Source organism: Phocoena sinus, chromosome 1 (assembly GCF_008692025.1).
Source record: "Phocoena sinus isolate mPhoSin1 chromosome 1, mPhoSin1.pri, whole genome shotgun sequence".
NCBI lineage: Eukaryota > Metazoa > Chordata > Mammalia > Artiodactyla > Phocoenidae > Phocoena > Phocoena sinus.
Window position 1 is genome coordinate 9,667,483 of NC_045763.1, and position 22,564 is coordinate 9,690,046.

Consider the following 22,564-nt stretch of genomic DNA (forward strand, 5'->3'; position numbering starts at 1 on the left):
ACAGTGGGATATGAAAGCACATCTGGCTTCTTTTCCTCCTGGGCCCTTTATCTCCTGTAATAAAGCAGAGCAGCTCTTGCTTAGGGAGAGGGAAGTGCCTTTCAGGGTGCCACAGTGAGCAGCACTGTTTACCCTGCTGACAGCTCTTAAATTTTTTACTCCCCCTCTGCTCTTGTCCGCAGCCTCACAGCTACTCCTTAATTTTCAACTTGATGAACACTAATTTTTTTTTTTTTAAAGCAAACCTTGGAAACTAAGTGAGGCCATTGAGGTGAGAAATGGGCATATTCTAGGCAGAAATTATCTTTATATGTATCTGGGGTGTCTGTAAAAGCTAACCACAAAATTGTGGGAACACGCTGGAGACTACTCATTCACTTAGACACCCCTGAGCTGTTGTTCTTACCAAGACAGAACTCGCCTTAACCTGAAGTGGCTTGTTGTGCAGTGTTCAGAGCACTAACTTCTGAAAACTTTAGAAGCTACAAAGGGAAAACAAAAATGTCATTACTTTTTAAAAGACATGACGCTGACTTATGATATTGCCCTGTGCTGTTCTCGAGAAGTGGGAGAGGCAGGCCCTGGTGCAATTTGCCTTCTTCATTTCACTGGCAGGAAACATGCGGTCCTGGAAGACGAATTGAATTTTGCTATAGTGTTCTCAGTTGGAGATTGCAGTCACCTCTAGATGTCATTTTCTCCACAGCTGCAGACCATCTGGGTCCCGGTCTTTCTCGGGCAGTCTTTATGCTTTAAAGCCAGACACACAGTGAGACTGGGCCTCGCCCTTTTTTGTTGGTGGGGCATGTGGTGGTGTTGAGCACATCAGCCAGGAGGCTCCCGGCACTGGGTTGCTGCTTCCTTTGTGGTTCCTGCTGCCACCTCCCTCTTTCTTTGTGTGGCCAGTAGAGGAAATGCAGACCCTGGAAGGAGCCGGGGGCCTCTGCGGCGGGCGGGTCCCCGGGCAGCCCCCTGGGCAGCCCGGGCACCGGAGAGCCTTCCTCTGCCTCCCCTCTGACTGCTTGCAGTGTTTAGAGTCAGGTCACACTCTCCCTAGAATTTGATTACTTACAGTCTTGTATTGATCAGTGTTTCTTTCTAGTTTCCCTGATGAGAAGCTGTTTTGTGAAGGAAATCATATTTTGCGCTCCTCTTGTAGTCTCCGTAGTCCCCGCCTGATAGCAGATGGTGGTGATACCTGTGTAAAAAAAAAATGAGCTAAAAATTTTATTTAAATAGCTTTGGGGCAGTATATTTTTGATCTTCCAGGGAGGAAAACCCACAACTCTTCATATAAGAGAATAGGAAAGAATGTTTCCATTTTGTTACAATAGGCATAATGTGACTCACGTGTAACTCTCACATAAAAGGAGGCTTCCTTAAAGTACCAGTGTTCTGGACAGAGTGATACAAGTACACACGATCTGTCTTGCCACAATTTAGGTTGTCCATTTAGACTGTATTTCTTGGGAGTAGTGGGGATCCATTTCTCTTTCTTTCCTGATGCCAGCCGTATTAGGTCTGATGCCCTTTTCTGAGATAAGGCCCATAAGAGTTGTGGGAGAATTGTGGGGTGAGAGTCGTGACACATCACAGTCAGTTGTCGGGGGGACCGAGTCATCTCGTAGCAGGCGGCAGAATACTTGGAGACATCCCACTTGGCCTGTCAACACACCTGTGGTGATTCCTTTTTTTCCTCTCCACCTTCAGCTCCTTTGCACAGAGGCAATTTTGGGCACTGTCTCCAGGTATGGGGAGGGTGTCTGCCGCACGGGCCAGGGCACATGCTGATGGCCTTCTGTTTGCTCACAGCAGAGATGAAGGCCCCAAAGCGCCGGCAGCCATTCGTCCCTTTTGCTCTGAGGAATCACACGGGCTGCACTTTGTGGTTTGCCACCCTGACTACCACGCCCACCAGGTAAGGAGCACTGAATCTGTCACCTAGAGCCATCTCTGCCACCAAAGGCTCCTGTGTACCAGCCCAGCAGAGTAAGGTGGGGCCTCCCTGAGGCTCTTGGGATTGATTGTATTTGAATCAATAGCTTGCTGTTTTGCTGAGGTCTACGTTGGAGGTTCTGGTTCTGTGTAGAGTCTGTAGTCAGAGAAGCAGGTCTTGAGTCTGAAGTATCCAAATTGTGATCTTGATCCTGGTATCCATTTGTTTTTAAAGTAAAAGTTGAGCAAATTAAGGATGTGAAGCAAAAGTCATTCCACCCTTTCTCGTCGGCCCCCATTCTACTCCCCCTTTTAAAACAAGCTGTATATGGTTATTAAGCCAAATGTTTTGCCCATCTTTCTTCTACAAGGGCTTGAAAACACCTCTCATATCCCCTCCCCCCCACCCCGAATTATCTTCCAAACCTGAAACGCACTTGAGTCCAGATGGAACTGGGTGGAGTTAGGAGAACAAATGAGAGTCTACCTAAGCCAAGTGAGAACGTTCTCTTACAACTTTCTGCCTGCTTAGACCTTGGCTCAACTTGCCAAATGCAGTCTGATCTTTCCAGTTTAGGTAATAAAGTGTATGAAATGAGTAACAGAATCAGCTGATTTGAGACCATACTTCTCCCACCTCCACCACGTATGAGAATGCTCTAGAGGAGACATCTTTGTTTTTTAAAAACAATTCAGGTCTGTTAAATTCTAGATAGTCACTTAAATACTACTGTTAAAAGTCATGACTAGTTTACATCACCCTCGGTGTACCAGACTCTGCTGCTGGTGGCAGGTGACTGTGCAGTGATAGCTTTTAGCTGTTTCTAAAGTTTCGGTCATGAAGTTTTGATCGATCATGAAGATAACTTGAGTTACTGACCTTTTAGGTCCTCTTTTACAGCCAGGTTATGCGGCGTTATGTCTGTGAGTTGCGTTCTAGGAGGGTTTCTGCTTCCAGCCCTGAGCTGTGTGAGAGGGAGGTGGAGAGAAAGGGGGACTAGCTGGTATTGTCTGATTTCGTTCCAGGGCTGCACTGTCTCACAGCGGGAGTCCAGGGGTGGTTCCAGAAGGGAATGGAACATTTCTTGACGATGCTCACAATGTTAGCGAGTGGCGGGAAGTCCTCACGGGTGAAGAGATTCCCTTTGAATTTGAAGCAAGAGGAAAGCTAAGGCACAGGTAAAGCATGGTTTACTCTTTGCCTCAAAAAAAAGAAAAAAATAATTGTCTCTAGTGTTTTGCCTTTCCACTTTCCTTTGTTAATGCCTTTAATGTTTTATTTTTAAAAGGTATTTAGGAAATCAGTGTTTCCTTTTAAAAAATATAATGACCATCTTGGAAATACACTTCTTTCCATTAATCATCCCTTTATTTGACATGTGAGGTGATAACTGGTGTGTTCCTTGTAACTAATTCGGTTGAAGCCTAGACAGATCATAACCCTCCAGTTCATTGCATGATGGAGTGGTGACATGGTATTATTAAAAGGTTATCAGAGCATGTTGATTTCAGTTTTAAGATACACATATGCCACAACACTTTTAGCAGGCAGATGGTTTCAGGAAGCAGAGCCAATAATGATAAGATACTCTGATTCTAAGGAGGAGAGAATAACTCACCTAGGGAGACTGCTCACTGATGCACTCAAAATCGCCAGCCAGAGGACGAGAATAAATGTGAAAACGTTGTGTCTAGTTACCGAGAGATCATAAAATATGTAGTAGAATGTTCTTTTATATGCACACATTTTTAAGTGGAAGGGCTGTCCAGTGGATAACGAATAGGTTAAGATTTTAGTGTTTGAGCCTCATTATCTCAAATTTAAGAGATTGGCTTCAGCCTTCTGTGGTCACATGCGTTCATGGTGCTCTAATTCTTTGTGTGGAAACCTGCTCCTCAAATACTTCTTCCTTCTGTATAGCTCTGCATCGGCGCACATTACTCCCTAGTGGCACGAGTTCTGAACTTGGGGGCCTCCAGTGATTTTCAGCAAAAAAATAGTTTAAAAAAAAAAATCACTGTGCTGGGCACATGTACCTGGAAGCCACATTAGAATTTCCAGGGATGAGTGGTGAGCATTTTTCTGTTCTACAAGGTTCCTGGAGAAGCTAAATTATAGAACTGTTCACTGTATTTCTTAATAAGCACTGCCTCTGTTGTATCAGAAGGGGTTTGGCCTTTTTGTCATTTCTGTTTTAGTTTCTATGTTTTGTAACCCATTTCAAGTCCCACCTGCCTGCTTGAATTCATCGAAATAAATGCCTTCTCTGGTGTTTTCCCCTTTGGCATTCTGTCCCCCACGCCCTACCTCCCTCCCCACTTTCCTTCCTGTCAGCCTCAAATCCACTTCCCTATTTCAGGCTTCTGGCTTGAATTAGGCAAAATCTAAAAATAGAATTAAATGTGCAGTTTCCTCCTGTTCCTCCTGTCCTGCCCACTGCCTTCTGCTGCAGTTTCAGCTGTGCACTTCAGCCTGGAAACTCTGCCGGCTCCGTCTCTCGTTACCGTGTCTGTAGTCTTGTAGGACCAAAGCCCAACGACTGAGTGTGGTTCTGAGAGAAGCAGGCGATTCCACAAAAGAACCAAGGAGAAAATGTCATTTTAGGCATTTCCAAGAGTATGGTTGTGTGATTAAATTGCTAGCACAGCATTTCTGCTACCCCACTGAACCACTTGTAGCTGATGTCATTTCATAAAGTTTGAGGTAGGGGTCGGTGGGGGACAGACCTGACTGAGCTAGTTCACAGGATTCACGTGGTTTGTATAAAGGGAGGGCAGATGCCACTCTTGCTCAGGCTTTATAGATCTTGCAGCTTTGTTTTAAGTGTGAGACTCAGCTAAAATATCCTCTTGATTTCCCTTGCATTAGGTAATCACCGAAAGGTTTATTTAGACAACTGGGTCTTTATGTCATTATATAGTAAATCTGATTTCAGGCTCTGCTTCTGCTTCTCTTCCCTGGCTAGGATTGTGCTTAATGTCTTTTTCTGTGTTCTGCCTGACAGACACACCCATGACCTCCGGATCCATCAACTGCAAGTGAGAGTGAACGGCTGGGAGCAAGTGAGCCCAGTGTCAGTGGACAAAGTCGGCACCTTTTTCCGATACGCTGCGCCAGATAAGAATTCCTCTTCCTCTACGGTGCGCGGCTGTGGAAAGCGTGTTCAGTGGCAGGATTGTGCCCTAGCCACACCCCCTTAAAGCCAGACCATCAGACAGGCCTGTAGTAGCCTTGCTCTAGTGACATTTTCTTGTTCTTCATTTTTCCTAGCCCAGGAGGAATACCCAAGATTATTTGGGTCAGTCATAGGCATTGGTAATCACTATGTAGATAAGCCAGCCAATGGTTAGTTTTAGTAGAGAAACAAGATCTAAGATTGACACGGACACATATTATCCAACCTGTGTAGATCCATTTTATACTCACCCGGGCCAACCGGCAATTTGCGAGTTTGCCAAACATGTTGGCTTTATTTCACATACTGTTATGCTTCCTTTATACACTGTCTTCTTTACGCTTTTATAATGCTGCTCCTTGATCCTTCTAGCTCCGTGTCTCCAAATTCTCCTCTCCGGCATGAAGATCGATGTCCACTGTTGTTTATTTTCTGGTCATGCATCCTCTCACACACCCTTGCCCTGATTTTACCCCAGCCTATAGTTCTAGGGGTTGGAGGGCCAGCCTTGGGGAATGTGGCATCCCTGACTAGAATGTGCAGGCAGAGGCTGACATCCTAGCTGATATGACCACCACGGGTGCTCTTGCCGGATACTCGTGGGGTGTACTTCATGGGGTAACTGTGCTCAGTTTTGAGTAGCCAGTGATGAATAGGAAAGCACAGATTTGCAGAGATATTGTAGCCTTCCTCATGCTTGCTGCTTCATGAAATATATTCTTGGAGGACACTGTTCTTTTCATTGTTCTTCTCTTGTGCCCCAAGTTTCTTAGAAAAAGAAACTTTCTTTCAAAGTTACTTTTCTGCCTAAGTTCATGTCCAGTAATAAAAGGACTAATTCCCCCCCGGAGATACCTTTCTATTTTATTGATGCATTCTGGAGAAATTTTGTATATCCTGAATGGTTGTAAAATGAATATTGCTGTTCCCATTTTTTCCAAGATGTTTTCATTTCATAGTAGAACATACTTTACCTAAGAGTATTTATAAAACCACCTTTTCAAGCAACTTATATTGTCATTGAATTTAACGATGCCTGTTATCTTAGGTCTGTACTGAATCTCTGACTTTTGGAATCTTTCTTAGATTGGTAGCCCAAGCAGTAGGACAAATATTATCCATCCCCAGGTTTATGTGAGTATGATTTTCCTGTGTCACTGTGTTTACACACATAGTTCTTGATGACCACTGGACCTTTTTCCTTTTCTATTAATGATTTCCTTCCTTTTACAAGAACTTGCAAGAAAATGTTTTCACCTAACTTAGTATGTGAGACTGAATATTACAGGGAAGGAGAACAAAAGGCAAATGTTTTAGTCCAAGGTCTCCTTTTCTCTCCAAGTTAAATATAAATTAACCTTTGTATGGCTATACATATTTTATAGGTTTTGGCCCAAAGGTCATGAAAATAACTAAGAATGAAAAACAGATTTTTTTCTTCCCTCATCTGATTTTTGAAACATCACCACAGGATGACATTAAAATGCTTTTTTGAGGTTTTTGCCTATAATTTCTTTTCCCTTACTAAATTTCCCTTACTAAATTTCTTTTCCCTTACTAAAACTTACTTTAGTAAGTTTTAAAATGTGAAATTTCAGATAAGCATAGAGGCAACAAGATCAAGATTTAAAACAACTGTTACTGGGCCTTGGCTCTCCTGGGGCTTTACTGGGATGGGTCACTGGAAGCTTTGGTGATGATTGTGTCCCTCTAATAACACCCTAGAAGACTGTACTTTGCCTTTTCATTAGGACTTTCTAGAAACCTTGGTTCAAAACATGGAGCTTGTCATTTGATTGTTTATTAGGTTGGTTTTCACATACTGTTTGCTTTAATGAAAACAACTGGCAGTATGGAAAGCTTGGATGTAGTGTCATTTGTTTCTCCCATCAACAAGCGCTATCAGTATGTTCTGGATACACAGAATAATAGCTTTAGAAACCTTCTCTTTGGTATGCCTAATGTGGAATTTTATACTTAAAAAGATTGCTACATTCCTGGCACATGGTAGCAGTACAAAATGTGTTTTGAATATGTGAATGAACATACGCAAAAAGAAAGCAGTGGCTGCATCCAGCCAAGACCATAAATAAATGATTTCCCTCCATTATCTTGAGTTTCCTGGTGTTCAGAAAAAGAGTGATTACTGAACCGAACTTAGAAAATTATTGTGAAGAAGAAGTTTGTTTTTAAAATTCTTTGATATACAAATGTTGGTTTTCTTATAGACGTGTCAACAAATAGTGTATGGGCATGTCGAGTAAATTTTATGACATTTAGGAAAAAAAGTTATTTTTCCTGTGAAAGGCATACCAGTACAAATAACTCTTTAGAATTGGCTGTTACTGTAGTGAGTATTAAGAGGGTATTCACTCCTATTAAAGTGGAGTGGTTTTAGGGCTTAATGACTCATTTCACTGAAGAGCTATAGTAAGAATAAGATGCTTTAGATGTAGGCATCCTGGTCGGTATTATTGTATTTTGTGTGTTTTTCAAAAGCACAGCTAAACTCTTTATTACTTTTCTCTTTTTCACAGTTCTCTTCACTCCCACCTGTCCGGGTCGTCTTTGCAGTGACCATGGAAGGCAGTGCTCGGAAAGTGATCACTGTCCGATCAGCCCTCATTGTGAAGAACAGACTGGAGACGCCAATGGAACTAAGACTGGACAGCCCATCAGCTCCAGACAGTAAGTTTTGACGTTGTCCTTCTTTTACCCTAGATGGACTTTGGGGTGGGCAACCACTCCTGAAACTGCTAACCCGTGTTTCTCTGGCAGAGCCTGTGGTCCTTCCTGCCATCATGCCAGGTGATTCATTTGCCGTGCCTTTACACCTCACTTCTTGGCGGCTGCAGGCCCGGCCCAAAGGACTGGGTGTGTTTTTCTGTAAGGCTCCTATTCACTGGACCAATGTAGTGAAGACTACAGAGGTTAGTAGCAGCAAACGAGAGTGCCACTCTGTGGCTGCGGAAAAAAGCCGATTCTTCAGGTATGTGTGGCACAGCAGTGACATGTATATTTTGCCATGTTTTTCTTCATTCTTTCTCTAAGGACCCTTAGTGACTCAGTCGTGCTTATTTAAAGCCCTAAAGTTGTTATTCCTTAAGTTCTTTTATTCCGTAAGTGTTAGGTTCATACGAATTCATGGGTTAACCGTGGGCGGGAGCGTGGCAGTTACTTATCTAATATTTATGGAAGAAACAGTCACAAACCCACTACTCACACATATACGATTAGAAACTGGTGTGTCTGCATCAGCATAAAGAGAAGACACGTAGGGAGGGAAGAAAAAACAATGACCAGTTCTCATTCCTAAATTGGGAAGCAAAATCCTGGGGGTTGGGAGTTTTTCAAATGACTCAAAGGAATTTGGGTGAAGGTTCATGTACCTAGTGCTGACTTCTCATGGGGACTCTGACAAAATTATATTGTCATTTAGACTCCTGTCTCCTCTTCTGAAGAGTGCAAGTAATATGTTACTAAATTCATATGTTAGAAAAAATACTGGATTGTGATTGTTAGATCCTTCTAAACTTAGACTTTAAACTTATTTAGATTAGAGATGATCAGCTTTAGTTTCCTTTATAGCAAAAACAGGCATCCACTTAGTTAAACTCACAGAGGAGTAGAAGAAGACTGTAAAGAATTCCACTGTACCCTTTATTGAGATTTGCCAATTGTTGACAGACTAAAGGGAGAAACAGATAAATACACAGACAAAACCGGTGACTTTAACACTTCCCTGTCAGTAATTTATAAAACAAACCAACAAAAACAATAAACACATAAGCGAATTTGAACAGTGCTGTCAACCAGCTTGTCACAGTGGGCATTTATAAAGCACTGTAACCAACAATTCCAGATTGCACATTCATTTCGAGTATGTGTGGAACATTCATCAGGAGAGACCATCTACTGGGCCATAAGATCAATAAATATTAAAGAATTGAAACCCTACACAATGTATTTCATCATTATAATAGTATTAAACTAGAAAACAAAACAATAAGATGCTTACAAAACCCCCAAATACTTGAAAATTAAACAATACATTTCGAAACAACCCATGGTCAAAAAGACATCACAAAGGAAATATTTCAAAGTGAATAATAATAAAAACTGGACATATTAAAATGTAGGAGTTGCAGCAAAAGCAGTTCTAAAGGGAAATGTATAGCTTTTAATGCTCGCATTAGAAAATAAGGAAGATGTAAAATCACTGATGTAAACTTCTACCTTAAGGTAGAAGAATAAATTAAACACAAAGAAATAGGAAGAGAAAAAGAAAATAAGTATGGAAATCAATGAAGTAGAAAACAAACAGTAGGAAAAATCAACAATGTCAAAACTGGCTTTTTGAAAGGATTCATAAATTTGATAAACCTCTAATAAGACCAATCATGATGAAAAGCGAGAAGACACAAATTAGCGTATAAGGAATGAAAAATGGAGAATTATTATAGATCCTGCAGATATTAAAAGGATTAAAACGAGATGTATGAACAATTTTATACAAATAAATTCCACACCGGAATGACAAATTTCTTGAAAAACACAGATTACCAAAAGTAATACAAAGAAGAAACAAAAAATCCAAATGGCCCCAATATCTATTAAAGAAATTTAATTTATAATCAAATATCTTCACTCAAAGGACATTCTAGGACCATATAACTTCATTAGTGAATTCTACCAGATGTTTAAGGAGAAAATCATACCAGCTTTTTGCAGACGCTTTCAGAAAGTAGGGGAGGAGGGAATAGTTCTGACTCATTTTATGAGGCCAGCATATCCGTGATGCCAAAACTGATACAATTATTATCAAAAAAAGAAAGCTACAAACCAGTATTCCCCCACGAAGAGATGCAAAAATTCTTGACAAAATACCACCAAATAGCTTCCAGCAAGTGTGGTTTATCCCAGTTAAGATTAGCTTAACATTTGAAAATTAATAAATTTTTTTTAAAAAAAAGCATGAGACCTAATAATTTATCAAGATTTTAGGATTCAAGATCAACCTATAGAAATCAATAATTATATGCTATATTCTAGCCATGAACAATTGAAAAATGTGATTTAAAAACACAGTTTACAATACTACCAAAAAAAATTTAATTATTCAGGAATCAGTCTAAGGAATGATGTACCAGTCTTTTACCCTAAAAATTACAAAACGTTGCTGAGTGATATTAAAGAAAACCTAATAACTAAGTGGAAAGATATAACCAAGTTCACAGATTGGAAGACTCAAGCATTGTTAGGATTTCCATTCTCGCTAAATTGATCTGGAGATACCACCCAATTGGTTATCAACAGGATAATGAATTTTTAAAAAATGGTATATTCACACATTGGCATATGAAATACTGATGCATACAACAGCAAAAAAAAAAAACCCAGACACAAAGAGCTGTACATATTGTATCATTCCATTTATATGCAGTTCAGGAACAGGCACAACTAATTTATAATGATAAATCAGAAAGTGGTTGCTTGAATGATGGGAGAGGATATTGATTGGAAAGGGATATGAGGGAACTTTCTGGAGTGAGAGAAATATTCTCTAATTGGTTTTGGGTGATGGTTATAGAGGTGTCTGTAATTGTCAGAATTCATCAGACGGAACATTTAAAATCTGTACGTTTTATTGTCATTTGATTATGCCTTAGTGAATGTGTTTGGATTGAAAACTGCAAATATCTTACTAAATTATTGTGCCATTTTAATGTAATCCTGTCTCATACTTAGCTAAGGAGAAAAAAATTCAAGCTCTTCATTCAAGCTGATGACTTTTACACCATTTTGTCGTCATAGGTTTTGTGTGGCCATAAAGAAAGAGAATTATCCAGATTACATGCCCTCCAACATATTTTCTGACAGTGCAAAACAGATTTTCAGACAGCCTGGGCATACCATATATCTCCTGCCAACAGTGGTAATCTGCAACTTGCTACCTTGTGAACTTGATTTTTATGTTAAAGGAATGCCCATTAATGGGACACTGAAACCTGGCAAAGAGGTGGCTCTCCACACAGCTGATACCTCCCAGAACATTGAACTGGGTAAGGATTTAATCAAATAATTATCTGCAATAATTCTGTGAACGTGTGGGTGGATATTTTGTGACTATTTGGGAAAGTTTTAGAGAAATTGTAGCACATATAATACCTCAATAAGCCAGCTCAAAGGATTTATGCAGTTAAAAAAAGAAAAGCAAAACTTCTAATATAGAAAATCATCGAAACAAAAAACCCGAACAAAACTAAAAGATTTACAGAGCAAGCACTCAACATAGCCTTTTTTTTTTTTTTAAATAAATTTATTTATTTATATTTTTGACTGCGTTGGGTCTTCGCTGCTGCGCACACGGGCTTTCTCTAGTTATGGCGATTGGGGGCCACTCCTTGTTGCGGTGCGTGGGCTTCTCATTGCGGTGGCCTCTCCCGCGGCAGAGCACAGGATCTAGGTACGCAGCCTTCAGCAGCTGTGGCATGAGAGCCCAGTAGTTGTGGCTTGTGGGCTCCAGAGCGCAGGCTCAGCAGTTGTGGCGCACAGGCCCAGTTGCTCCGTGGCATGTGGGATCCTCTTGGTCCAGGGCTCAAACCCTTGTCCCCTGCATTGGCAGGCGGATTCTTAATCACTGCACCACCAGGGAAGCCCCAACACAGCCTTTTTTCTTAATGTTGCTCACTTGATGTGTGAGTAAAGGAAGTCATTTCAACTTTTCAAATGGTGCTTTTTACCAGCTACAGAATGAGCAAAATCATGTCTCTTCTCTTTACACGAAAGGGAAAAACGTTAGGTAAGCATGTACTGTGTACTTCAGGCAGTATGTCAAATACTTTCATATACTTGATCTTATATAATCCTTACAGCAGTAGTTATTTGTCCCATTTTACTGACAAAGACATTGAGGTTTAGAATAGTTAATGTATCAAGAAATTTCATTTCATGAATGAAGTCAAGGGAGGGGGTCATTATCATATTTGTAGCACTTGTAGCAACAAGGTACTTCTGGATTTGGGACAGGAAGTAAGTTTTCTTTAAGGCTGTTGTAGGCATGTTGAAGTAATAAGGACTTAGATATTTACCTTTTCACAGTTTTGTGATTTCATAATATCATCTCATTTGATCTTCACAACAATGGATGTTTCAGGAAGAGGGACAGCTGTTTTCCCCATTTTACTGATGGGGATCCTGAAACTCACTGAACTTCAGCAATGTGTCCCTCAGTGATAAGCTTACATTTTTGAATATGTAAATCCTTGAGCTTAATTTAGAAAAGAAAAATAGTGCAATTCTAGTTGTCTGTTTTAAAGAAAATAGGTCTTTGTCCTGACATTTATTATTTCTTCAACAAATATTTCTTGAGCCCCTGTATGGAATGGGAATGTCCTGCCCCCACCCCCCTCATCACTGCGTGCACACCAAGCACTCCTCATCTTGACACTCATGCTCCCTGTGGATCGTCACTTTTAATAAGAAGCCCGAGAAGTAGATACTGTTATTATCCCCATTTGGCAGATGGACACAGCAAGGTTAAATGGCTTGCCACACATCACGCAGCTGTGAGGACAGACAGGGAATTTGAAGCCAGGCGGGGAGGCTGCAGAAAACCTTAACTCTTACTCTCTACTTGCCTTTACTGGGTTTCAGGCACCCAGCTGAAGGCCTGAGGTATAGTAAACTCTTAATACCAGAGCTGTTATTGATAACCTTTGGGTACTTTCATTCTTCGAATTATTATGCAGTTCAGACTCCCTAGTGTGACTTCTAGACCATATTTATTCTCATCCCAGCTAAAGGAAGATGGCCATTCCAATGAGATTTTTGCCTGTTGAATACGTGGTTATTGATTTTTCCAGAGCAATCCAATTCAGTTTGGCCGTGGACTGTTTTGACAAACTAAAGTGAGAACTCTGAAAGACAATAGCTTGTATCTTCTTTAGGGGTGTCATTGGAAAATTTTCCACTCTGTAAAGAATTGCTTATTCCATCTGGAACCCAAAACTATATGGTAAGGATGAGGCTCTATGACATCAACCGGCGGCAGCTGAACCTCACCATCCGGATCGTGTGTCGAGCAGAAGGATCTTTAAAGATCTTCATTTCGGCTCCGTATTGGTTGATTAACAAAACAGGTATGTACAGAGGATGCTCAAGTAGGCCTTTGGAGTTGGTCGTGGGAATTCAGATTTATCTGCTCAGCTAACTAAATGGAGCCAATGCAAACAGATTACCTCAACAGTATAAGCTGCTAAACTTACTTTCCTGTTTCCATAAGAAGTGCTTAATCATGGTCAAGACTGGCCTTTTGGACAACGACTGAGCAAGCCCACCAAATAAATTCAGTTTTCACCATTTTCCCCCTTGGTGATTTTTTTTCCTTTTATTATTTGTATATGTCCTGGGTACACCGGCTGGGATTGATATAAACTTTCCCCCTCCTTCCTAAAGGGCTCCCACTGATCTTCAGACAGGACAATGCGAGAATGGATGCTGCAGGCCAGTTTGAAGAGCATGAGCTGGCCCGGAGCCTGAGCCCTCTCTTGTTCTGCTACGCTGACAAAGAGCAGCCAAGCCTGTGAGTGCAGTCATCTACGGGAAGGGGAAGTAAGCTCCCAGGGAAGGGAGAAATTAGCAAAGGCTCTAGTAGATCCGTGTAAGTAGAAATATACTGTAGATAACAATCCTGACTTGGCAGGGGAACAGGACCATGACTTAATGGGATTTTTTCAGATCTAATTTCTGTGTTACTCGATATTGAAAATAAACCATTTGGTTGGTTTATAATGAAAGCCAGTTTTATTTTCCGTGTATTGAAGTAGTTCTATTCATAACTCTGCTGATGGAGAGAGACCCACACGTTCTCTTCTCTGCACGGTTTCTCTCCCCTGGAAGCTCTCAGAGCAGGCAGAGGAGCTGACTTCAGAGGGGAGATGGATGGCCCTTTGGTAGAGCCTCCACCCTATTAATCCAGTCCAGGTCCTTTTGTGTAAGGTTTTGAAATCCATCTCTTTTTCTGTTGAAATAAAATGTGCCATTTCAAGATCTCAAAGCACTCGTTGCATGTAGAGCATTAATTCACGTTTGTTCTTGGTTTTGGCATTCTTCTTTTTACAGGGGTCTTCTGATTTATAGCCTTAATCCAAAAATACTTAAGTGTATCTGATACTGCTAATATTCCATACCCCATTATCTGTAGAAATGTGCTGCAAACTTACAGGAGGGCTTAGGGAGTAGTACTTGCCAGTGGATACAGATGCATCTACCAGGGAGGGCTGGACTCTGGGCTGCTGCTGGAGTCTGGAGACGATTGACCAGGGTGCTGGCCACAAACAGCCGCTTGACGTGGTCAGCATCCAGGACTTGACGTTTGAAACACAGTTTGTTTTGTGTATGGAATTCACAGTCCCCAAAGCATTTCCACGTAAACTATCTCATTTGATTCTCCCAACATTTCAGTAGATTAGGCAGCACAGGGAATCTTGTTTTGGTTTTTTCGTGTGTGTTTTTTTTTGTTTTTTTGTGGTACGTGGGCCTCTCACTGCTGTGGCCTCTCCCGTTGCGGAGCACAGGCCCAGCGGCCATGGCTCACGGGCCCAGCCGCTCCGCGGCATGTGGGATCTTCCCGGACTGAGGCATGAACCCGTGTCCCCTGCATCGGCAGGTGGACTCTCAACCACTGCGCCACCAGGGAAGCCCCTTGTTTTGTTTTTACATGAGGAAACTGAGGCTCAGAAAGAGTTACCCGCCCAAGGTTACATTGCTTGTTAGTGGTAGAGCTGGAACACACATTCAGGAATTATGTTTCCAGGATCCGTGACAGGACGCTGACCAACTAAATAGTAGTACCAGGCCCTTGAAAGAACGTACCACTAGCTGCATCTTCTGTATATACTTCTCTCATAGGTTCAGGGTATTTCGGAGTCAGGAAAATATCAGTTTGCTTTGAATCTTTGTTTTTCAGATACTGTAGCATTTTCCTCCTGTCTTATGCTCACAGAATCATAATGTTTTCTCCTAAAGCATTTAGTTGTGAAGGTCAGTACATTTTTACACATTATTGAACTGTGGCTACCTCTGAGATAGAGTTTTGACCACTGATTAATTGCCTTTCTGTGTTTGGGAATCACATGAGAATGTGGAAGAGTCAGTATTAGAGTTCTAATTTTGGCTGATAGCCACAGCAGTGCTTCCTGATTAGAACCGGTAGATAAGACTTTCTTATGGACGAATGTGTACATCTTTGCTTTTCTGCTCCACAGCTGCACGATGAGAATCGGAAGGGGGATTCATCCTGAAGGCATGCCGGGCTGGTGTCAGGGCTTCTCACTGGATGGTGGTAGTGGTGTCCGAGCTTTGAGAGTCATCCAGCAAGGAAACCGCCCAGGGCTGATCTATAACATTGGTGGGTTATATTTGGGGCAGCGGGAGAATCGGAACCATGGGCCGATGACTTCAGGCTTGGAGGGATAAGTTGGCCATACATTTTGGCTTCGCTGCAAGTGCTGATTTTCTCATTTGGCATTGGGTCAGGTATCTGTTCTCTGAATGCTAGATTGATATCAACACAGATCTATTCTCCTAGGGATCTAAGGAGCCACCTGAACACTGCCCTTTTGAGGTCTGAGGCTCTGTTTAATTTCAGACTCACCTGTGTCAGGAGAGTATCAGTTTGGCTTGAATCCTTGTTTTTCATGGGAATAATAGGAACACTTAGAATGCTTTTTATCCTCCAAGCATTTCCCACGCATTCATTAAAACTTGCAAACCCTAAGAGGGTAAGAAGCATTGTTCTACTTGAAACTGAAGCAGAGAGAGGTTAAGTGACTTGTCCAGATAAAGGGGAAGTCTGTTAGAAGTAGGATTACAACTGGGGTGTCCACATTTGAGGCAAAAAATATAATAAAATGCACTTTGGTGGTTGTGGTAATTAGAAGGCCCTAACTAGCTTAGCTTCTGGACGTGGCGGGGTGGTGAGGGAAGGGGAGGATGCTGTACCTATATGCCTCGTGGCCACCTGGAACACGCAAAAGATTTTCCAAAGGGTTAAGACAAACTTGATTTAAATGTCTCAGGTTTAAAATGTTAGCAGTGCATCTTGCCTTTCATATATAATTTCCAAGGATCTCAAAGCACTGTTTAGTATTGAATGTTGGGAAACCATTTAACTCTTTGGGAAGGTGGAAATGTTCTATTTTGTACTGTCCAATCAGGAGGCACTAGCACGCGTGGCTGCTGAGCACTTGAGAGTACCTTACTAAAAACTGGTGGGCGTGACAAAGAAATCGAATTTCTCATTTCATTTTGGTTAGTGTAAGTGATCATGTATGACTAGTGGCTACTGTTTTGGACAGTGTCGATGTAAAGAGTCGTGTTATAAAAGGAAAAATTGAGATGGTATCATTTAGCTGTTTACCTTGAATCCCATGGAGTCAGTGATATGTTTAAGTGTTTGAAGGTTTATTAGTAGAAGGCTCTCTTCCAAGTAGAGTTAGCTTTTTGTTTTTTTAAACATGAATTTGCATGTATGCTCCCTTGACATGGAAGCTGTCTACTTTAAAGTTGACATTAAGACTTTTAATAGAAGAAATCAAGTGTATCTGATCCTCCAGCTGAGGATAATTTTCTTTACTTTTTCCTCACATTTTTTTGCTCCACCCCTTGAATAGGCAAAGGCTGCTTCATACAGAGTTTCAGTGATTTTGTTTCTGTGATTTGCTCACTCTTTCAGCTATTTTTGAGACTTAAATTAAAGGAACACCAGTACAAGTGAATTAGGGAGTTAACAGATCAGAATATTTATAATTGGAATTACGTTGGAACATCCAGGGCACCTAGTTGTCATATCCTAAGGTCTCTTCTCTTTTTATGGTCTCTTGATACTTGTTGACTACTGGTAGGGTCCTTGTATATGTCCCATCACGATGTGAGCAAGGACTCCCGAGGCAGGCTGCCTGGGTTTAAATCCATCTATGCCACCCACTGGCTGCGTGACCCAGGGCAAGTTACCCAGCTTTCCCTGCCTTAGTTTCTTCATCTGCAAAAATGAAGGAATGAAAATACCTAACCGATAAGAGGTTGTTATGAGAATTAAATGTTGAGCCTTTGGTGGAGGGTGTAGCATGTATTAAGAATTCAATAACTGTTATTATTTTTATTATTTTTACCATAAACATTTTTATCATTTTATAACCAGTGCTCAGCCCAGTGCCTTGAATATAGTTGCTTTATTCATTGTCTGAATGAATTCATCCACTGAGTTTCATATTTTTAAAAGTTGTTAGCAGAGTTTCTAAGAATGTAGTGCTACTTCATTTTTCTTTCTTTCTTTGGAACCTGGTGTTTTGAGATTTCTTTTTGATTGACTGTCTTTTTTTCCTTGGTATGTGTTTTGTTTGCCTTTTTTTTTTCCCAGTACCTAGTAGGTACTGAAAACATTTATTTTATGAAGGAATAAATTCTATAGTATCTAGCATTATGTTTGAGCTGGCTTCTTGGGCAGTGGGCTTAAAGAAAATACTAGAAGAGTCAGCTGAGTTCAGGGCAGTTGCAGAAGCCAGTTAAGTAATAATGAAATTTCTACGATATGCTGTAAAAGGGGCAAGTTCTCTAGGAGGAAATTTTGTGTCCCATGTGTAAGCAGAAATGTATCACATAAACTGTCTTAGTTGTTTTTTTTAATAAATTTATTTATTTTTGGCTGTGTTGGGTCTTCATTGCTGCGCACGGGCTTTCTCTAGTTGCAGTGAACAGGGGCTACTCTTCGTTGCGGCAGGCAGGCTTCTCATTGCAGTGGCTTCTCTTGTTGCAGAGCACGGGCTGTAGGCGTGCAGGCTTCAGTAGTTGTGGCACATGGACTCAGTAGTTGTAGCTCACAGGCTCTAGAGCACAGGCTCAGTAGTTGTGGCTCGCAGGCTCTAGAGCACAGGCTCAGTAGTTGTGGCGCACGGGCTTAGTTGCTCTGCGGCATGTGGGATCTTCCCGGACCAGGGCTTGAACCTGTGTCCCCTGCATTGGCAGGCGGATTCTTAGCCACTGCGCCACCAGGGAAGTCCCTGTCTTAGTTTTATAAATGGAAACCAAACTGAACACCTGTGTGTTTTAGTTGTTGTTATAGTTGTACACACTTTTTGAAGAAGCTAGGAATTATGGGAACATTGATGTTGCCATGGAGACTTTTTAAGGCCTAAATGGGAATAAAGTATAATACTTTGAGTGCTGTTGCTGTTTTCATTCCATTCTTAGGAGCCTTGACAGATTCTCTGGGTGCTACAATTGTTTTTTCAGAGAAATTGTGAAGGCTATTTAATTTTTTTAGACCACAAATTTTTTTCCTTCTGATTAACTCATGGAACTGGTTCTTGTTATTTGTAGGTATTGATGTCAAGAAAGGCCGAGGCCGATATATCGACACCTGTATGGTAATCTTCGCTCCCCGTTACCTGTTAGATAATAAATCATCTCACAAGCTTGCATTTGCACAGAGGGAATTTGCCAGGGGACAGGTAAGCAGCTTGCTTTTGAAGATTAACTAGTATTTATTTAATAGCACAGTGAGTTTTAATGCCAGGGCTTATCTCCCCGTCAACACTAAGTTTTTTGATGTGAATAATCATTTTGTGCCTTTGGTATCCTAAATATAGCTCCTGGTAGAGGGCAAGGCTCAGAGTAGATAGATACTCAGTAAGCATTTACGTCTTGACTTGGCTTTTGACTAAAGCCAATGATCCTGTGTGTTTTAGGGAACAGCCAATCCTGAAGGTTACATTTCCACCCTTCCTGGTTCCAGTGTGGTGTTCCATTGGCCTCGGAATGACTACGATCAGCTGTTATGTGTCCGATTGATGGATGTTCCCAATTGTATTTGGTCTGGAGGCTTTGAAGTCAACAAGAATAATTCCTTCCATATCAACATGAGGTAAGTTCAGAGACTATATTTAGACAAAAAGTAGCCTCAATTGAGGTGCAGTAATGTAAATAGTAAGCTGTAAATACCATATAAATTTCAGATATTTATAAAGCTGTAAATAGTAATAAATAGTAAGACTACTCTTCATGAAATGCACACATATGTTTCTGGCTCAAAGGTCATAAAACTGCAAAGACCAGGCAAGGAGGAGTGAACATTTTGATGCAGTGAGTTAAAGGGAACATTGACAGTTTTGACCATTGTGCACTTGCTGTCGTCTGAGGTCACGTGTTCAGGGGGTAGTACTGATCTCACTGTTACCCACAACTCTGTCAGCATTTAGATGGCAGCTTTGATTATAAATGTTTTTGCCTGTTCTTGCACATTGTACAAACTCTTCTCTCATTTGATGCAGTTTCAGTAAATCACCTGGCCTTCTTAGCCCAACCCAGTGACCCTCAGGTCCTTGTTAAGAAAAATCAACAAAATTCAGCCTCAAGTAGTACAGGATGACTGCTTTCTTTTTCTGCTTTCACCCATTGCTTAAAAAAAAAATGTATTAAACTTTAAAAATTGTGGTAAAATACACATACCATATGAGAAAGATAGCATAAAGACCCAGAGATGATTTTGTGGGCATCAGGCACATAACGTAAAATTTACTATCTTCACCATTTTTAACTTCACTAGTGTTAAGTACATTCATGTTGTGCAAACAATCTCCTAAACTCTTTTCCTCTTGCAAAATGGAAACTCTGTACCCATTAAACAACTGCTCCTCTTTTTCCCTTTCTTAACCCCTGGCAACCACTGTTTTCCTTTCTGTATGAATTTGACTACTCTAGGTACCTCAGATAAGTGAAATCATACAATATTTGTCTTTTTATGAGTGACTTATTTCACTTAGCATAATGTTCTCAAGGTTCGTCCATGTTGTAATGTGTCAGAACGTCCTTTTTTTTTCTTTTTTGGTGATAGTTTATTACATTTTATTTCACTCTAGTGCAGTGAAATTATATATATTCAAGTATAGTTGATTTACAATGTTGTGTTAATTTCTGCTGTACAGCATGGTGATTCAGTTACACGTATATATACATTCTCTTTCATATTCTTTTCCATTATGGTTTATCACAGGATATTGAATATAGTTCCCTGTGCTATACAGTAGCACCATTTTTACATTCACCATTTACATTTCACCATTTTACATTCCTGCCAATAGCTCACAAGGGTTCCAATTTCTCCATACCCTCACCAACACTTGTTATTTTTTGCCTTTCTGATAGTAATGGGTGTGAGGTGGTATCTCATGGTTTTGATTCTCATTTCCCTAATTATTAGTGATGTTGAACTTCTTTTCATGTGCTCTTTGGACGTTTGTACATCTTTTTGGGAGACATGTCTATTCAACTCCTTTGTCCATTTTCGAATTATTTTTGTTGCTGTTGAGTTGTAGGAGTCCTTTATATATTCTGAATACTAACCCCTTATGAGATACATAATTTGCATATATTTTCTCCCATTCCATACGTTGCCTTTTCACTCTGTTGATTGTGTTCTGTGATTTACAGTTTTTAATTTCGATGTAGTCCAACTTACCTATTTTAACTTTTGTTGCCTGTGCTTTTGGTGTCGTATCCAAGAAATCATTGCCAAATCCAGTGTTATGAAGCTTTCCCCGCTGTTTTCTTCTGAGAATTTTATAGTTTTAGCTCTTACATGTAGGTCTTTGATCCATTTTGAGTTAATGTTTCTATTTAGTGTAAGGTGAGGGTCCAACTTCATTCTTTTGTTTGTGGATATCCAGTTTTCCCAACACCATTTGTTGCAAAGACTTTCCTTTCCCCATGGTATGGTGTTGACACCCTGGTCAAAACTTGGTTGACCCTATATGTGAGGGTTTATTTCTGGGCTGTCTATTCTATTCATTCATATTGTATCTTTTTGCCAATATCACACATTTTTTTAAATTAGTAGTTTTGTAATAAGTTTTGAAGTTAGGAAGTGTGAGACTTCCATCTTTGTTCTTTTTCAAGACAATTTTGGCTATTTGGAGTCCCTTGAGATTCCATCTGAATTTTACTATTTCTGGGGGGAAAAAAAAACACTTGGAATTTTGATGGGGGTTGTGTTAGATCTGTAGATCCACTTTGGGTAGCGTTGACATCTTGACAATACTAAGTCTTCTAATCCATGAACATGGGACGACTTTCTATTTATTTCTGTCCTCTTTAATTTTTTTCATCAAATGCTTTTTGAAGCTAAAGACACTGAAATCAGTGCCATTTCAACACATTTAGAAGCAGTATTTAATCATTTATACCTTATGGTTAGGTCTCTATGGAGAACACTATTGTAAGGGAACAGAAAAAAGGCTAATTTAATAATAGATGATCCAAAATAGTATTTATATTTGACTAAAAAAATGCGTTATCTGAGGTTTTTCTTTGTTTCTGTTTTTGTTGATGATGTGCCTTTCTTAATTATCCTCTGCCCTGGCCCCCCCTTATTAGAGTTAATTGCTTCTGGCATAGTGGTTTTTCAGCTATGTTCCTAGGGGCCATTGGGGTCTAAGGAGGTGACTTTACAGGTCAAGGGAGCAAAGTGGGCAGGGCTCCAATGCCCTCATCCCTACTTCAACCAGAACTCCTATCTGGTAGTATCATATGTTCCCCACAACAGCGGTCCCCAACCTTTCTGGCACCAGGGACCAGTTTCGTCAAAGACAGTTTTTCCACGGATGGTGGGGTGGGGGGATGGTTCAGGTGGTAATGCAAGTGATGGGGAGCGGCAGATGAAGCTTCGCTCGCTTGCCCACCGCTCACCTCCTGCCGTGTGGCCCTGTCCACCGAGGACCAGGGGTTGGGGACCCCTGCCCCACAAGATTTTGTGGTGGGGGCGGGCAGGGGAAGGTGAGGAATTCTGCAGCTGAAACCACCATTGGTTTATATACTGCCTTGGTGGAGGCAGCCCAGATCTGTTGTGTGGTGTGAAGCCAATTCAGAATTAAACAAAAAAGTTACTCATCGTTACTTCAAAAAAGAAGAAAAGGAAGTAAAAGGGGTGGAGGGTGGCAGAAGGATGGCTTGTGTACCTTTGTTAATCCTTTTGAAATAGTTTCAGTGTGTGACCCTAACCTACTGAGCAGGGACCTGAGCCAGCTGTTTCCTTCCTTTACTTTCCTCACATTTTCATTTTGAAACAGTTTAAACCCACAGAAAACTTATAAGAGTAGTACAGAGGCACCCCTCTTTTACCTAGATTTTCCTACATTTCAACATTTGGTCTGTTCTTGTTCTCTCTCCACACGTGCACACATACATTTTTTTTTCCCAAACCATTTGAAAGTAATGTGAAGTCATCATGATACTTGAGCCATAAAAACTTTATTACCTGTCATTACACACTGAAGAAATTTAATATTGATTATGTTTTTAAATAAATAGTTCTCTAAAATGTCCTTCATAGCAACCTTCCTCCCCAGATCTAGGACCCAGTGAAGGATCATGCATTTTATTTGGCTGGTGTATCTCAT

The 22,564-nt window shown here is 40.8% G+C and overlaps 1 protein-coding gene across 11 annotated transcripts in view; it reads left to right on the top strand.

Moving 5' to 3' along the window:
- The window catches only part of VPS13D (vacuolar protein sorting 13 homolog D), a 245,762-nt gene that overhangs the window by 94,040 nt on the left and 129,158 nt on the right, over nt 1–22,564 (top strand). For 9 of the 11 annotated variants that reach the window (XR_004347228.1, XR_004347280.1, XM_032608838.1 and 6 more), the window contains 12 exons: nt 1,813–1,918; nt 2,962–3,114; nt 4,941–5,076; nt 6,198–6,245; nt 7,649–7,799; nt 7,890–8,100; nt 10,926–11,173; nt 13,061–13,252; nt 13,569–13,695; nt 15,380–15,522; nt 18,492–18,622; nt 18,860–19,035. Coding sequence is in view for 9 of the 11 variants with exons in the window: in XM_032608838.1 (XP_032464729.1) it covers nt 1,813–1,918; nt 2,962–3,114; nt 4,941–5,076; nt 6,198–6,245; nt 7,649–7,799; nt 7,890–8,100; nt 10,926–11,173; nt 13,061–13,252; nt 13,569–13,695; nt 15,380–15,522; nt 18,492–18,622; nt 18,860–19,035 (1,822 nt within the window). In the remaining 2 variants the exon portion in view is untranslated. The remainder of the gene's footprint in view (nt 1–1,812; nt 1,919–2,961; nt 3,115–4,940; nt 5,077–6,197; nt 6,246–7,648; nt 7,800–7,889; nt 8,101–10,925; nt 11,174–13,060; nt 13,253–13,568; nt 13,696–15,379; nt 15,523–18,491; nt 18,623–18,859; nt 19,036–22,564) is intronic. The other 2 variants (XM_032610363.1, XM_032611093.1) reach the window with 2 other exon arrangements.